This window comes from Malaclemys terrapin, chromosome 8 (genome assembly GCF_027887155.1).
Source record: "Malaclemys terrapin pileata isolate rMalTer1 chromosome 8, rMalTer1.hap1, whole genome shotgun sequence".
Taxonomy (NCBI): Eukaryota; Metazoa; Chordata; order Testudines; family Emydidae; genus Malaclemys; species Malaclemys terrapin.
Genome location: NC_071512.1, coordinates 42,215,829 through 42,232,773, shown reverse-complemented (window position 1 = coordinate 42,232,773; position 16,945 = coordinate 42,215,829). Strand labels below are relative to the sequence as shown.

The 16,945-nt window shown below is 48.2% G+C and overlaps 1 protein-coding gene across 4 annotated transcripts in view; it reads left to right on the top strand.

Annotated features, from left to right (window-relative positions):
- Positions 1 to 15,908, top strand: part of DDR2 (discoidin domain receptor tyrosine kinase 2) — a 116,221-nt gene extending 100,313 nt beyond the window's left edge. For 3 of the 4 annotated variants that reach the window (XM_054037679.1, XM_054037680.1, XM_054037681.1), the window contains 4 exons: positions 618 to 809; positions 1,804 to 2,038; positions 10,035 to 10,184; positions 12,495 to 15,908. In XM_054037679.1, the coding sequence (XP_053893654.1) occupies positions 618 to 809; positions 1,804 to 2,038; positions 10,035 to 10,184; positions 12,495 to 12,632 (715 nt within the window). In that variant the 3' untranslated portion in view covers positions 12,633 to 15,908. The remainder of the gene's footprint in view (positions 1 to 617; positions 810 to 1,803; positions 2,039 to 10,034; positions 10,185 to 12,494) is intronic. The other variant, XM_054037682.1, reaches the window with a different exon arrangement.
- The last annotated feature ends 1,037 nt before the right edge of the window (positions 15,909 to 16,945 follow it).

Here is a 16,945-nt window from a genome sequence, read left to right as displayed (position 1 = left end):
TCATCTTCCAGGCCCATGTGATCCTAGGGGAGCAGCCAGGGCCTAAGGGGTTTCCCGGGTATAAACCCCAGGAAGTGAGGCAGGAACAGGGAACAGAGTGCTTGTTAGTGAGACTCCAGGATGGTCCACAAGAGACACCGGCCTGAGAGAGCTGCCTTTTGGTGTCAGAGCCATGATGCCTTAGCTAAGGTTTCTGAGAAGAGCAAGTTGCCTGTGGGCCATTTGTTACCACCTCTGACGCAGGCCATGAGTACGTTCTGTGAATAACCAACTTGCATGGGAAGTCCCTGAGTGTGCACCATCGATTGCTGCTCCAGATGGACCTGCCAGGCCCTAAAGCCTGGTGCCACATGGCAAAGGCTAGCAATATCTTCCCATTAACATCTGTCATGAGTATTAGTATACTTTGCTGTGAAAATTGTTCTTTGTGGTACTTTCCCCTGTTGTACATTGTATCATTAACTCAAGTGCCCTGCATGTTTTGCCTCTGTCCATCTGTCCCTGGGGGTCTGTGTCTCTCTGTCTGTGTGTCTCTGGGTCTGTCCATGTATGCCCACATGTGTCGGATACCTGTCCCTGTGGGCCCACGTGTGTCTGTGTGGTTTTGTTTCTGAAAGGAATGACTTTTTGAAGGAGATTAAGATCATGTCACGGCTCAAGGACCCCAATATCATCCGGCTGCTGGCAGTGTGCATCACCGACGATCCTCTCTGCATGATTACTGAGTACATGGAGAACGGCGACCTCAATCAGTTCCTATCCCGCCACGAGCCCCAGCTCCCCCCTGCCAGCAATGGACCCATTGTCAGGTAGCCCTTCCGCTCCTGTATGGGGCTCCTCAGCTATACAGGACTCTACCACTCTCACAGCATGGTGGGGCAGAAGGGCAAGACCGTGTGGGACTTTATGGGGGATGCAGAAAGGGGAGGATATGACTGGGTAGGGGCAGGGAGAGCAGATGTGATGGGTAGAGGAGAGCAGGTGGGGGAGGGGTCATGAGAGCAGGTGTGGCTGGGTGGGAGTGGGGTTGTGAGAACTGGTGCACCTGGGTGAGGAGTAATGGTGTTGCTAAATAGGTGTTGGGGCAGAGTAGGTGTGGCTGGGTGAGGGGAAAGGGAGGACAGGTGTGGCTGAGCGGGGTGAAGAGAGCAAATGTGACCAGATGGGGGCAGTGAGAGGAGGTTAGGGAGAGGGGTGTCTGGGTGGAGGTAAGGAGAGCAGGGGCTGGGTGGGGCTGGGGCAGAGTGTGGGGTGGCTGGGTGGGGGTAGGGAGAGCGAGTGTGACCAGGTGGAGGTGGTGAAAGCACAAGCAGGAGGAAATGCCTATTTCATTGTCGTTTCTTGGGCTTCTCCTGGTGACTCCAGCATTTTGTGCCATTGCCCTGTTTTGGGGATGTGCTAAACCTTTGGGTAGCTGGGGCTTGGACAAGCAGGAGCTGCTGCCCAGTAGGAATTTGGTCAGGCCACTCTGCCATTCATGCCATGCTCATTTCTTACTGCCCTGCCAGTGACACACTGGCCCTTCCAGTGCAGTGGGCCTGGAAGTGCCCTGACTGGCCCTTCCAGTGCAGTGTCTAGCCAGGGCCTGCTCTCCATGATACATCCAGCAATTACCATGGGAGCTTCTGCTGTAGGCTGTTGGTGTCCAGGTTGTTGCCCCAGGGTTTGCATCGTACAAGGGCAGGCTGCTGTGAGTTGCCGAGGATGAGGTCCAGCTGCTCCTGTTTAGGTGACATCACACCCAGGTGGCTCAAGGCCTGCTCAGCAGCCTCACCTCTCCTTTGGCCTTCCCTGTCTCTGCAGCTACACTGACCTGAGGTTCATGGCCACTCAGATTGCCTCTGGCATGAAGTACCTGTCCTCTCTGAATTTTGTGCATCGGGACCTGGCCACACGCAACTGCTTGGTGGGTAAGAACTACACCATCAAGATAGCAGACTTCGGCATGAGCAGGAACCTGTACAGTGGAGACTATTACCGAATCCAGGGGCGGGCCGTGCTCCCTATTCGCTGGATGTCCTGGGAGAGTATTTTATTGGTAAGTGGAGACTTTGCAACTGCCAGGGGAACCAGTGAGAGAGATTATGGGGACCTGGCCCCTTTCCATAGCACTGGGTGATCATGGGGAATGGGTTTCAGTGCCCCCTGCCTGCCACCATCTCCTGATTGATCAAGGGGCAGGATGGAATCGGGGGCTCCGTGTTTACATGCGTTGTCCAGGGCATTCACTCAGTTGCTACTGTAATCTAGTAACATCTGAGCAGTCCCAGCATGGGGAGGCATTGCAGTGTGGGGCAGAAAAGGGGAAGATGGAGCTGTGGTTGGGCCTACCCCATGAGCGTAGTTTTCCTTTACAGAAGGACTGGAGCATGTCTGGGTCCCTGTGTGAGAGATGTGCAGTATCTTTTCTTGGTGTGTTGCTTAGATCTGAATGAGAGTTGTGCTGCTTTTCTGTAGATTTGTCAATAAGTGGGTGCAGCTAAAGGCTTGGCTTGATAATTACAGCAGTTAGATGGTACTTTACCTGTTTGGGCTGCCATGCGAGGACTGCAGCTGGTTGCCTCCTGCGGGGCATTTTGCCTGTAGCAAGACTATCCCTGAGACAGGACCTTGCCAAGTGAGCTCATTATTTGAAGTCACCTCCCACTTAATCCCAGCCCTCCAGCTCCATGGCTCTGTGACAGCTACCTGGGAAGGGTGGAGACTGTTCTCCTCTCTAGTCACCCAGAAGCAATGGAAGATAATAGGCATCTACACCAGCCATAGCCTGTTGAAGGTATGAGAGTGCTGACGGAAGGGGATCTGGGGTGCACTGCACTCTGTCCATTCTCACTGGCCTCATGGCCCTTTGAAGATTATCCCAAATTGGTGCATGTTAGAACAGCTCTTAGTGAGGGGCTAAAGTCCCATTTGCCTTCCACACACAGTTGTGCTGCACTGAGTGTGTGTCCAATGCTGCTGAGATTTTAGCCCGTGGATGGCAGGTTCACTGGGTGACAGCAGTCTGCATTTGCATGGCTTTGTCTCTATACTGCCGCCTCATGAGAGAAAGGGACTGTCTCATGGAGGGAGAGGGGGTGTCACATAGAAATGGACATCTTTATACTGGCACTGAATGAGGAGGAAAAGGAGAATGCCCTGGGTCAATTGGCTGCACTTTGATAGCATTATGCTGAGAGGGACCAGTGACTGCTTTGATTACAAACCCCTCTGAGCCGGGGCATTACTGCAGCCTGCAGTTACCAGAAGTGTCAGGATGAGCTAATCAGAAGCCCCACTCCCCAGGACAACAGGGGGTTGTGAGCCCTCCCAGGAATAGAGTGGACTGGTGAGTAGAGGCTTTTGCAAAGTATTGTTTTGGGTGTGGGAGGGAAGGCAGAACACACAGAAACTGAGAACAAATAAGGACAAAGAGAGGCAGGCAGAGGCAAAAAACAAAAAATCCAAGCAATAGCTGGTGAGCCCAATGTGACCTGCAAAAAGCTAGTGAGGGAGCTTTTGGGTTTGCTCTCTAAAGAGGCTTGGAGCTGTAAGCTGGGAAACTGCTCCTCTTATTCTTGACGCCTTCTGTGCTCAGAGAAGCAGGATTTTGTGCATTCCTTGTAAATAAACAAAAGTGCATCATAGAAAATTCCAGACTCCATGAATTCCTACTTCTCCAGGGCCCTGAACTCTGACTAGCCACAGAGGGTGAAACAGAGGGACATCACTGCCACCCACACCACAACACATGACAGGGCCCAGGCATGCATAACAAAGCTCCAGCCACCAGGCCGCTTGCTCAGGGTAGAACTATCTGGTCAGTTTTGTGACTCTGTTTTGGGAGATGGATGTTATCATGGGTTGGATCAAGGGATTAGAATTGTTACTTAAATTTTAAATAAAGTGTCAGTTCTGACTCACGGTCTCAGAGTGGAGGCAGCAGCAGCTTAATAATTGATATTAAAACAGGACAAAACTAAATAGGTGAGTCCAGGTGGACATGTGTTCTGAACAAGAGAACAGCAATGGGAACTAGGGTGCTGCAGTCCAGTCCAGAGAGAGCAGACTGACCCCATCAGACAGTGACAGCAGCAATGGTATTTATTGCAAAACCACAGTCTGAAAACTGGGCAGCCACCACACTCTCGTGTCAGACAACCAGACCTGAAGCTTTCGCTGCCCATGCCCGAGTGATCCAAATCTCCCCTCAGCTTGTGTGATAAATGAAGTGGGGTGAGAGGAGCGGGGGAGCTCCCTTTGATGGACACCCAGCCAGCCAGTTAGCTGTAAAATCCCTCTTGTAGCTGTTCTCTGCTTGCTTTACCTGTAAAGGGTTAACAAGCCCACAGGTAAAAGAAAAGGAGTGGGCATCTGACCAAAAGAGCCAATGGGAAGGCTAGAACTTTTAAATTTGGGAAAGAAATTTTCTCTTTGTCTATTGTTCTCTGGGCTGCAGGGACACAGAGCAGCAATGCTATAAGCAGAAATGCTGTGTAAGGTTTGAACCAGGTATGAAAAAGTATCTTCCATACCTAGAAGAAATAATTTGGATAGGGAATGTTTAATTAGACGCTATCAGGTTTATTTCTTATTTTGGCTTGTGGATCTCCTCCGTGCTAACCCCAGATACTTTTGTTTGCTTGTAACCTTTATCTGGGGTTAGCACGGAGGAGATCCACAAGCCAAAATAAGAAATAAACCTGATAGCGTCTAATTAAATCGTTTGGTCAGATGCCCACTCCTTTTCTTTTACCTGTGGGCTTGTTAACCCTTTACAGGTAAAGCAAGCAGAGAACAGCTACAAGAGGGATTTTACAGCTAACAGGCTGGCTGGGTGTCCATCAAAGGGAGCTCCCCCACCCCCGCACACACTTCATTTATCACAGCCTGACAGGCAGATCCTGGCATTTCTCATTCAATGCTTGTGTTGATCTATGTGATGGGTATACAAATCCCACACTGGCATGGAAGGGGTTAAAAGACAGTGCTGGGCCCAGCTAGCCCCACCCCGCCAACTCAAGACAGCCCAGCTGGGGAAGAGTACTGGAGACACCTCCCTGAAATACTATGACTGTGTGCTGAGCCCAGCTGGGGCTGACAGTTCTGCTTCCTTTTTTCTTTTTCCTTACCCAGGATCAGAAGCAAAGGAAGCAGTGGCAAGAAGTGTCCCCAGGGAGGGTAACTTGCCCGCCCCCCCGGGGTCAATGCAGATGACACTCTTAGGGTCCAGGGTCAGAGACCAGTGGAATGGCAGGTCTGAGCTCCCCTACCGCTACCCAATGACTGAGTGGATACTAACCACTAGGCCACCCAGCCCACCAAGGACCCTACTGCTAACTATTAAGACCTATGCATAAGGCTCCCATTGCCTACACAAATACAATTCTAGAGACTGTAGCAGACCTACCTCATAGTTTCTGCGCACTCCCCGTTGTAAAAGTTAATAAAAGCCTGGCCAAACATGTGTCCTGAAGCTTACCAGACCCTGGCTCTGATGAGTTGCTGGTGGGAGTGGGTTCACAAGGCATGAGCCCTCCCCTAGCAATCAGGGCCAGCTCCAGGGTTTTGGCAGCCCCAAGCAGCCAAAACAAAACAAAAAAAGCCGCGATTGCGATCTAAAAAAAGCCACGATCGCGATCTGTGGCGGCAATTCGGCGGGAGGTCCTTCACTCCCTGGCGGAGTGAGGGACCATCCGCCGAATTGCTGCCGAATACCTGGAACTGCCGCCCCTCTCTGGAGCGGCCACCCCAAACACCTGCTTGAGGAGCTGGTGCCTGGAGCCAGCCCTACTAGCAACTTAATGTAGCCAGCCCTGGAGAGATGAAACCTCTGGACCAGGAGAGAGATGCCCAGCAGTGGTTTTGTTCATGTGACATGGAGCAAAACAAGGTGTGATTTCTAATGCTCAGGGTGATCGACCACCGGAGCAGCTCACTTGGGGCTGTGGTAAATGGGTCTCATTCCAAAAGATCTGCTGTAGCTCAGTCACAGGCTATTGAACTCCAGGCAGGGATCTCTCACCTGTGAAGCTCAGATGAGCTGGGTCATGATGGGCCCTCCTGGCCTAAAGATCTGTGAAAAGAGGGAGAAGGAGGGAAGCGCTGAGGGTTGGAGAAAAACGTAATTCTGTTGGACGGGTGCTCTAAGAGCTATGTACCCCAATTCCATTCAGCTCTCTCTCCCTCTGCAAATAGGAGTTCCACATGCAGATTGTGATGCTGGCAAACCAGGTGTCAGCTCAGGTCAGAACCCCAAGCCAGTTCACTTGTGTGTTAGTAGATCAAAGTGTTAAATGTGTCCTCAGATTTTAAACTTCATGAAAACTAGTGGAATGTTACATGTATCATTTTCACATATCTGTTCCTGTTATAATGTAAAAGCAAACATTTACATGGTGTATATCCTGAGACTAAATAATCCACCCAAGAAATCTTGTGAAATGCTAATGAAGGACTTAAGGACTTTAACCGAAAATGCTAATTTCAAAGCAAATTATGCATGATGGTCAGAGGTCAAAAGGCTAAGTGCTTTCTTCACTCATCCTCATCAGAGGAAAAGTTCACATGGGTAGAGAGGCCCCAGCTGGAGTATTGTGTCCAGTTCTGGTTACCACATTTCAGGAAAGATGTGGACAAACTGGAGAGAGTTCAGAGAAGAGCAACAAAAATGATTAAAGGTCTAGAAAATATGACCAATTAGTGAAGATTTAAAAAATTGGGTTTGTTTAGTCTGGAAAAGAGAAGACTGAAAGGGGACATAACCTTTTACGTACTTGAAAATTGTTATTACAAGGAGGAGGGAGAAAAACTGTCTTTCTTAACCTCTGAGAATAGGACAAGAAGCAATGGGCTTAAATTGGAGCAAGGGAAGTTTAGGTTGGATATTAGGAAAAACTTCCTAACTGTCAGGGTGGTTAAGCACTGGAATAAATTGCCTATGGACGTTGTGGAGTCTCCATCATTGGAGATTTTTAAGAGCAGGTTAGACAAACACCAGTCAAGAATGGTCTAGATAATACTTAGTCATGCCATGAGTGCAGGGGACTGGACTAGATGACCTCTCGAGGTCCCTTCCAGTCCTATGATTTTATGATCTTGCTTTCTGGTGTGAAGAAATTATAAATATGGATTCAAAGAAAGATCCTTGAAACAATAGTAAAGAATAAAATTGTCAGACACAGAAGAACATAAATTGTTGGTCAAAAGTCAACATGGTTTCTGTAAAGGGAAATCATGTCTTCCTAATCTATTAAAGTTCTTTGAAGGGGTCAACAAACATGTGGACATAGTGTACTTAGATTTCCAGAAAGCCTTTGACGAGGTCTCTCACCAAAGGCTGTTACGTAAATTAAGTTGTCATGGGATAAGAGGGAAGATCATTTCATGGATTGAGAACTGGTTAAAAGACAGGGAACAAAGGGTAGGAATAAATGGTAAATTTTCAGAATGGAGAGGGGTAACTAGTGGTGTTCCCCAAGGGTCAGTCCTAGGACCAATCATATTCAACTTATTCATAAATGATCTGGAGAAAGGGGTAAGGTGGCAAAGTTTGCAGATGATACTAAACTGATCAAGATAGTTAAGACCAAAGCAGACTGTGAAGAACTTCAAAAGGATCTCACAAAACTAAGTGATGGGGCAGCAAAATGGCAAATGAAATTTAATGTAGATAAATGTAAAGTAATCCACATTGGAAAAAATAACCCCAACTATACATACAATATGATGGCGGTTAATTTAGCTATAGCTAATCAGGAAAGAGATCTTGGAGTCATCGTGGATAATTCTCTAAAACTTCCATGCAGTGTGCAACGGCAGTCAAAAAAGCAAACAGGAGGTTAGGAATCATTCAAAAACGGATAGAGAATAAGACAGAGAATATCTTATTGCCCTTATATAAATCCATGGTACTGCCACATATTGAATACTGCATACAGATGTGGTCTCCTCATCTCAAAAAAGATATATTGGCATTAGAAAAGCAACTAAAATGATTAGGGGTTTGGAATGGGTCCCATATGAGGAGAGATTAAAGAGGCTGGGACTTTTCAACTTGGAAAAGAGGAGACTAAGGGTAGGGTGACCAGATCACTGACATGAAATATCGGGACGCGGCGGGGGAGAACGGAACAAAAAAACAACAACAACAACAAAAAGTGTGGGGGGGAAGAAAAAGCCGTTTTGCAGGTGCCGGGGGAATTAGCAGGCCCCAGGCACATGTGGGGCATCCCACCGCCCCGTGGGGAAGGAGCTGCTGGAGCGCAGCCGAGTGGGAGAGGCGCGGGGCTCTGGACCCCGGCAGCGGCAGGGGAGAGCGGCTCAGGGCCGCGCAAAGTTTATTGGCTGGGGGGGGACCTCGGACGGCTCCTTGCCCTGCCCTGTAGGGGGGTAGCGTCCTCACCCCGCGCCAGCATGTTCCGCCAGCCGCCGCAGGCCAGGTAAGGATCTGAGTCCCCTCTCCCCGCTCGTCCTGGCTCCTCAGCTGAGCGGCATTCCTACTCCCTCCCAGGCTTGCAGCTGTAATGCCAGCGCAAGCCTGGAGGGGAGGGGGTGATGGCCGGCTTCCAGTTCCTGGAGCTGGAAGCACCAGGCGGGCAGGCAAGGGGGCTGCTCCCAGGAGGGAGACGGGGAGGCTCAGCTGAGGAGCCAGGACAGGGTGGGAGGGGAGGACTCGGCTCTTTACCACCCCCCTACAGGGGCGAGGACTGGCCGGGGTCCACTCCGAGCCGATAAACTTTACATGGCCACTTGAGTGGCCCCGAGCCACTCTTCCCCGCCGCTGCTGGGGTCCGGAGCCCTGGAGCCCCCCATCTCCCTCCTGGGGGAGCAGCCCCCTTGCCCGCCCGGTGCCCGTACTCACCAGCTCCAGGAACTGGAAGCCAACCACCACCCCCTCCTTCCCAGCTTGCCGCCATTACAGTGGCAAGCCTGGGAGGGAGGAGGAATGTCACGTGGTTGGGGAAGAGGCGGGGCCAGGGTGGGGATTTGGGGAGGGAGCAAATGGGGGAAGAAGGGGACGGAGTTGGGGTGGGGGTAGAGCGAGAGCCCTTACAGGAGGGCAAAATTGCCTGTTTGTCCAGTGTCCCGACTGCACATCAGTCGGGACGTGGGACAAACAAGCAAATATCGGGACAGTCCCGATAAAATCGGGATGTCTGGTCACCCTAAGTAAGGGGGATATGATAAAGGTATATAAAATCATGAACAGTGTGGAGAAAGTGAATAAGGAAAAGTTATGTACTTGTTCCCCTAATATAAGAACTAGGGGCCACCAAATGAAATGAATGGGCAGCAGGTTTAAAACAAATAAAAGGAAGTTTTTCTTCACACAGTGCACAGTCAACCTGTGGAACTCCTTGCCTGAGGAGGTTGTGAAGGCTAGGACTATAACAGGGTTTAAAAGAGAACTAGATAAATTCACGGAGGTTAAGTCCATTAATGGCTATTAGCCAGGATGGGTAAGGAATGGTGTCCCTAGCCTCTGTTTGTCAGAGGGTGGAGATGGATAGCAGGAGAGAGATCACTTGATCATTACCTGTTAGGTTCACTCCCTCTGGAACACCTGGCATTGGCCACTGTCAGTAGACAGGATCCTGGGTTGGATGGACCTTTGGTTTGACCCAATATGGCCATTCTTATGTTGTTCTGAGAGATTTTTGGGAAACTGGCAGATTACTACATCTCTGCTACCATTTGGGGGCAGACCTGGGCAGGAAGAGGTGGGGCAGGAGTGGGGCCTTGCGGGGAAGGGGTGGAGAGGGGGAAGGGCCTGGGGTAGAGCCAGGGGGTCGAGCATTTCCCAGCACTTTGGAAAGTCGGTGCCTGTGGCTACACCAGACAGCATGGCACAGATCATGAATAAATCTGAATGTGAACAAGATCAGGAAACATGTCTTGGTGCCTCCAGTGGTTTCTGTTGTTGCCAGCTGAATGCTCTCTTTGAGATGAGGGAAGAGGAATTGGCTATGGGGGAGCAGGGGAGAGTGTGTGTGTTTGTGTGCATGCACACACATCTGTAATCCTGAGCTTCCTATCTCTGCTTTCACCCATAGGGAAAATTCACTACAGCCAGTGATGTCTGGGCTTTTGGGGTGACACTATGGGAGACCTTCACTTTTTGCCGAGAGCAACCGTATTCCCAGCTGTCAGATGAACAGGTCATTGAGAATACCGGAGAATTCTTCAGGGATCAGGGGCGGCAGGTAGGAAATGTGGTGGGGAAATGCATCCAGGGAAGGGATAGAAAATAATTAATTCAGGGTCGGGTGGGGAGGAACTCATTCAACATAACCAGCCCACAAAAAGCTTGGTTAAGGATAAGTTAAGCTTGAAAGTGCAATTTCTATTAAAACCTTCAAAGGAAGAGCTCCATAAACTTTCAGTTTCCAATGTAAACCGAAATACAATGTTAGAGAGGCTGAAAATTCAGCGTTAAGGTCGGTCTCACTTTTTAAAGACGAAAAAGGAGAGTACTGAAATGCCCAGTGCAGGTTCCTCCAGAGCCCTCTCTGTGCCTAGGTTCTTTGAGAATGTCCAGAAACATAGAGGAAGTGGGACCCTTTCAGCTAAGGTGACCAAATAACAAGGGTGAAAAATTGGGATTGGGGGGGGGGGGCGGGGGGAGGTAATAGGATCCTAAAGAAGACAAAGCCCCTAATATTGGGACAGTCCTGGTAAAATCTGGACATCTGGTCACCCTACTTCCAGCACACACAGGGTTACGTTGTCAGTAACTTTCAAAATCAAGAGCACGATTTCCAAGACAACCTTGGCAGCTCCCCCCATCAGATCCCTTAGACTGAGCTACACCTGTGTTGGCAATAGAAACTCCCCTGGCTCCTGACTTCTTGAAGCCATCGCAGTCCACACTGCCAAGTGCCTTCCTTCTGGGAGCAGTTATACTTCATTGCTCCCCCAGGCACACTAGTTTTTCAAAGATTCCAAGGCTAGAATGGACCATTCTGATCATCTAGTCTGATCTCCTGTGTAGCACAGGCCACAGAACTTCCCCACAATAATTTCTGGAGCAGATCTCTTAGAAAAAACATCCCATCTTGATTTTAAAATGGTCAGTGATGGAGAATCCACCACAGCCCTTGGTAAATTGTTCCATTGGTTAATCACCCTCATTGTCAAAAATATATGCCCCTTGTTTCTGGTCTACAGTAGCAAAGTATCACTTAATCAGGTATATGGTACCCAAATTCTGTATCCTGCATTCTGGCTCACTGCTAATGTGCTCTGTCTGCATTCTGTGTGCTTCATTCCCACCCAACATGCACAGCAATGGCTTGGAGATGGAAACACCCATTGGCATGACATACATTGCTGAGTATTTTCAGCATGATTCACACCCATCAGAGTCAAAGTTTCAGCCTCTCTGCAATTTCAGGCAAACATCTTTTTGGTGAAACTTTGTTGCTAAAGTTGTTTGAAATTTTTTGGCTAATAGGTTTCCTTTGGAAAATGCAGTATAATTAAAATAAGAACTTTTCACAGGAATGTGTTCATTTTGATGAAATTTGCACTGGAAAAATCTCTAAGTGAATCATTTCAGCTTTCTCATTTAATTTCAATAATGTCAAAATGTTTTGTTTCAACTTTACTGTTTTGACTTTTATAATATATTAAAACATATATATATAAAATATAATATATCTAATATTTTATATTGTTTTGACATTCAATAAGGTAAAATTATTTCATTTTAATAAAAACATTTTGATGTTTTGGACTTTCCATTTGGTGGAAAATTTAGACTTTCATTCCGATTTGGAAAGAAAACAAATATTGAAATGTTGAAATTTCCTGCAGAATAAAAATTCTGTTTTCTGACCAGCAGTCTTTGTTGCTGCAGCTGCATACATCTTATGATAATTTCAGGCATCTGGGTTAAGGTTTGGTGAAGTTAGCGTGTGTGTCCGTGTCCGTGTCCAAATCAGGATTATAATGGAATGGGAGGTTCCGACTTTATTCCCGAGTCCACAAAGTTCCTTTCATTGTATTTTTTTAAAATTCCAGTGCAAACTTTTTCATTCAGTGTAACCTTCCCCTGCAGCACTGTGGGAGCCCAGACCCAGGCTGAGCTAGAGCATGAGCCAAAGAGTAAATAGGCCGGGAGCAAAAGACTTCATCACCATTGTACCCTAGCTGCTTTTGGTGGCTCGTGCTTTCTGTGTTTGAGACATTTTGCTGGATTGGGTCTGAACCCTCTGCACTGCACAGGATTGAGCCCTAGCACGATCCTGACTACTCCCAGTGTTCAGAGGACAGTAGTAATTAGCTGGGTAATGGGATACAATCAAACCTCTGTATTCAGTGTCCCATTTCTCTAGCCCAATACATTATGCAGTTCACAATAAGTCTGGGACCTTTGGCTTTCTTTTACTACAATGGGCACCGGCCCCTCCATAATGAGAAATCAAGTTCCCTGGCGTGAGTTTGCTCTTCTTCCAGGCTGTCTAAGTATGCCATTAACTCTCTGCTTTTGTAATGTCTGTTTTGTTTTGAAGACATACCTTCCCCAACCTGCTCTCTGCCCTGATCCTGTCTACAAGCTAATGCTCAGCTGCTGGAGACGAGACACGAAAGATCGCCCCTCCTTCCAGGAAATTCACCGCCTCCTCCAACCATCAGCCAGCGAAGAGTGACACTTTGCTTCCCTCACACGTCCTGCTCCTCCTACCCCCCCAGAAGACCCACCTGTAAAAACTGAAGCCACTTCACCTGGACTCACAACAAAACCTGGGCAGTGGGGCTTCTTCTACTGCACATTAAAAAACCACCATAAGCGGAGAAAAAAGTGAGAAGGAACCAAGCCTAAATCAGACCAAATCCATAGCTCATATGATAAGCTAACTCTGGAATGACAAAGGATGAACAAGGGTTATTGATAGATGTGGCATGTTCCTGTTTATCAGTGGATTCAGTCAAAGAGGATTCTGTTTTCCCATTTTGGAAGGGGAAAAGTAAGGTCCATGTTCTCCATGAGGAGGCTCCTCGTGCAGGGAGCGTGTGCTGGAAATGCATCTGTGGATGGGAGCACACACCAGGAAAGTGCCTGGTAAAGGGAGGGTATTTGGGGGATGTGCCTAGTGCAGGGAATGCAGGTGAGGAACACAGTGATGCAGGAGTTGCCACTAAAGCAGAGTGGGTTGTGCAATTACAAAGTGAAAACTGAACCGGTCTGGACACTTTTAGGCTTCAGACATGCTCAACGGATTTAGCATTTGCCTGGTTTGGATTCCTCCCATCCTTGTTTGGTTACAGCCCGTTAGACAGGGGAAAGCCCAAACACATTGTGTAGTACAATGTGCCAGCTGCTGGGCTGGAATGTGCATTCTGCTGTAGGTGAACATTCCCACTGCAATGGGGGCATTGCTTTCTGAGGAGCATATGGTTTACTGCATCTGCTGCAGGACTAATGAGGAATGACAAGCCATCCATCTAGAGGACAGCAGAGGTGCCCTTTTCTGACCCAGGCACGGCCTCTTGAGAGGACCTCATGTCCCTGAGAAATGCATTCTGCATCTGCTGTTCATGCTATCAGGGTAGGGAAATCCTACCGCTACCAGATTTGTGGGGTAGGTGCTAGCTCTGCATTTCCTGAGAATCAGGGTGAGACACGTTTTAGAACAAACATTTCATTTCAAAGGTTAAATGGCCATAATCGCCCAGTTCCCTACCCATGTATGCCCCCCCCCTTGAGGTTTAATAAGTAAAGGAACAGGATGTTGCACTGCTCTGGACATCCGCCAGCACCGAGGGCTGCCACTAGCATCCACCACTGCCTGCAGTAACCTTGAGTACCATGATAATATTGTTTGTTGTGAATACAATGCCTGGAGTTACCACTAATAATAGCTCCTCTCCTACCCACCCCATCTTGACACAGAAGCTCCCTTGGCATGGCATGTTCTATTCTAGGGCTCTGTCTGACTCCCAGCTGTGGTCTGGAAGGATTTTGAGCCGAAAGTACTTGGGACCAATCTAGCCATGGTTGGAGCTTCTATGAGAATGAATGTGCTCCCCTGGCATCCCCCAGATTTGGTTGCTGCATGAATGATTTGGGTCGCGTCCCTACTGGCGCTGTTTGCTCTGTCAGTTTCCAGTCAATGTACACAAAGGTGCTTGCTGATGCAATGGGTGTGAAAGTGAAACCCTTAGAGTATGGAATACACTTCTGTTTCCTACAAGGATGCCTGTTATTTGCATACACACCAGCCCTTGAAATTCAACAGAGAACACAGTTGGTCTGATACGCTCATACTGAGATGCCCAAACCTGTAGCACTGTTTCCAGTATACTATAACCTAGCATGGATAGGGCATGCGTATATGGGTGCTGTGCCTATGCTAAGTGACCATTGCAGGGACATGGGCTGTGTGAAATAGTTGTCTGCCTCACTTGTCCTGACAGCAGCTGGTATGTCAACATAGTTCTATTTGCATCAGAACCATCTTGGCTATCACCACCCAGAAAGATTTGCAATTGCAGTTGTACCAATTGCCAAGGTGTCTAGAATGACTCTCAAATATGGGTGCTAACCTCCAGGCAGTCTGTTAAGAAACAAGGCAGGAACTCCAAACTCCTTGTATGTTCTGTACTTAGATTTCATCAACCAAGTAACAAGTGTGAACTCCTAAACCATTGTAACAGCCTTAACTTGGAGTCATAGACAGTCCCCTCAGGTGCTCAGGGCTGTCTTGTCACCCAGGCAAGCCTGCCTCTGTGATAGATGATCCCTTACACCAAAAATCACAGCAATATTCAGGTTACTCCCAGTCCCAAAGTACCAGTCACTTACCCCAGGTCAAGTGCACCCTAGATTTCTCACTAATGATAATGTTTGTAGCCAATCCTGTAATAAACTGTCTAAAGGTTTATTAAAAGAAATAAGAGTTATTTACAAGGTTAAAGCAGGTGCCAAAAGATTATGATAGCTGCTATAATATGCAAGCTTTATATGTTCTTTAGGGCTAACCCAACTGGGGGTCTTTGCTTATGTTTAGGAATCTTTGCCCCTCAGAGTCCATCCAAACAGCATTTTTATTCCTTTTGCCTCTGAGTTCAAACTGATGGGACAAACATTTGTGCACGTCACCTCTTCATGGGTGTGAGGGAGCAATCAACAAGTCCACTGATGTACCACTGTGGCTTGTCTTGTGGCTGTAGATCTTTTGTTGGGCAGGAGATGACACCTCTTGTGGTACACTAGTATTTCACACTTTGGTAATGCTTCTCTCCTGCTGGTGGTGGGGGTATCCCAGTTTCATAGCAAACACTTTCATAGTTACAGAATAAATACTTAAATATTACATGGGCTACAGATATTATAAGTGAGATAAGACATGCAGCATCCTACAAGCATTTCATAAAGTATAAACTAAACACATTCTTATAACTCTAATATCTGTTTTAACCGCACTAACAGACAGGTGAGCCAGACTGGTTTCCAACTCTGTATTTGTCAGTGTTCAGTGAGGCCTGGGCCCTCGCCATGAGCTGGCACCTGGTCTGCCAGTGTTACACTCTTACTTTCTAGGACTTCTCTGGGGGCTCACAATGTTGCTGGGAGTGTGGGTAATTTCCTTGGGTGAAATTATGCATTATGGAGTGGAGTTGGGAGGATGGGTTGAACGTGGGCACATTCAGTGCTTGTGCATTCCCAACTACACAGGGACCCAAATACTGCAGACTGCACTGGTGCAGCCAACGCTTAGCTAACAGCTTCATGCCAGACACTGCGAACAGCTAGTAGAATCACCATTTGGGATAGCTGTTGTTTGCAGTCCTAAGCTGTTGCAAGCTTAATGCATTCCAAGCAACAGTTAGTGGTGACATATTCTCAGCTAGTGTAGACTGGCCTTTGTGCGTGATGATGTGAGGAGACAGTTTCTGAGTCTATACATAAAGAGCAATCAGCACTATATTCTGTTTATTTTTCCCATTCAAATAGCAAGTACCATCAAAGAAATGATAGGAAAATAATTAAAATTGCGTCAAGAGCAGAATTTGTCATTCCTGTATTCCCTGCAATTCAAAAAAACAGAAAAGTTCCTTGGCATTTTTCTTTCCTATTAAAATGAAATCTGTCATTCAGCCTTAGCTGCGATCCCAGGCCCCATGGCCATAAAATCAGTCTCTGTGCACAAAGCACTTCCAGTCTTGGGCAAGTTAAGGCAAATGGCAAATCTTTAGTCATGCTAAAAGCTGTTTAATCTCTCCCATGAAATGGTTTTCTTTAAATAAATTAAAGGACCTTTCTGGGATCTCTGATCAGCATGGGAATGAGACTAGGCTCAGGAATGACAAAGAGCAAGACTTAAGGGATTTCTTTCAAAGGCTAATTTGACTTGCTGGGTCCTGAGTTCTGGCAGGGTTTCCCTGCAAGGGTTGGTCCCCATAAACTTCTAACATAGAGTATTTTCTTGCATTGCTTAGGTCAGGGGTCGGCAACCTATGGCACGCGTGCCAAAGACGGCATGCGAGCCAATTTTTAATGGCACGCTGCTGCCTGCCGGGACTCCAGCATACCATTAAAAATCCTGCCCAGCCTGGCCTACTTTCCTCTGCCCTCCACTCCCCCCCATGGGGCCAGGGAGCAGAAGCATAGGCATGTGCACGGGGTGGGCAAATAGCCCCACTTTCCCGGTGTGGCAAGCCGCAAGGTCCGCGCTTCTGGGCTGGAGCGCCCGGCTGAGTTCAAGCCGCCAGACCCTCTTCCGCCCTCCCCTGGAGCCCTGCCGCCACGCACGCAGCGCTCTGGGGGTCGGGGCTGTGAGCTCCCGCGGGGCAGTTTTTGGCTCCGCGGGGAGGCAGACACGCTCCCCGCTCAACTGGAGCTATGCTGCCGCATGTGCAGCGCTCTGAGGGGCAGGGCTGTGCGCTCCCGCGGGGCTGTATATCTGGCTCTGCTTGGAGCCTCATGGTAAGGGGGCCGGGGGTATTGGATAAGGGGTGG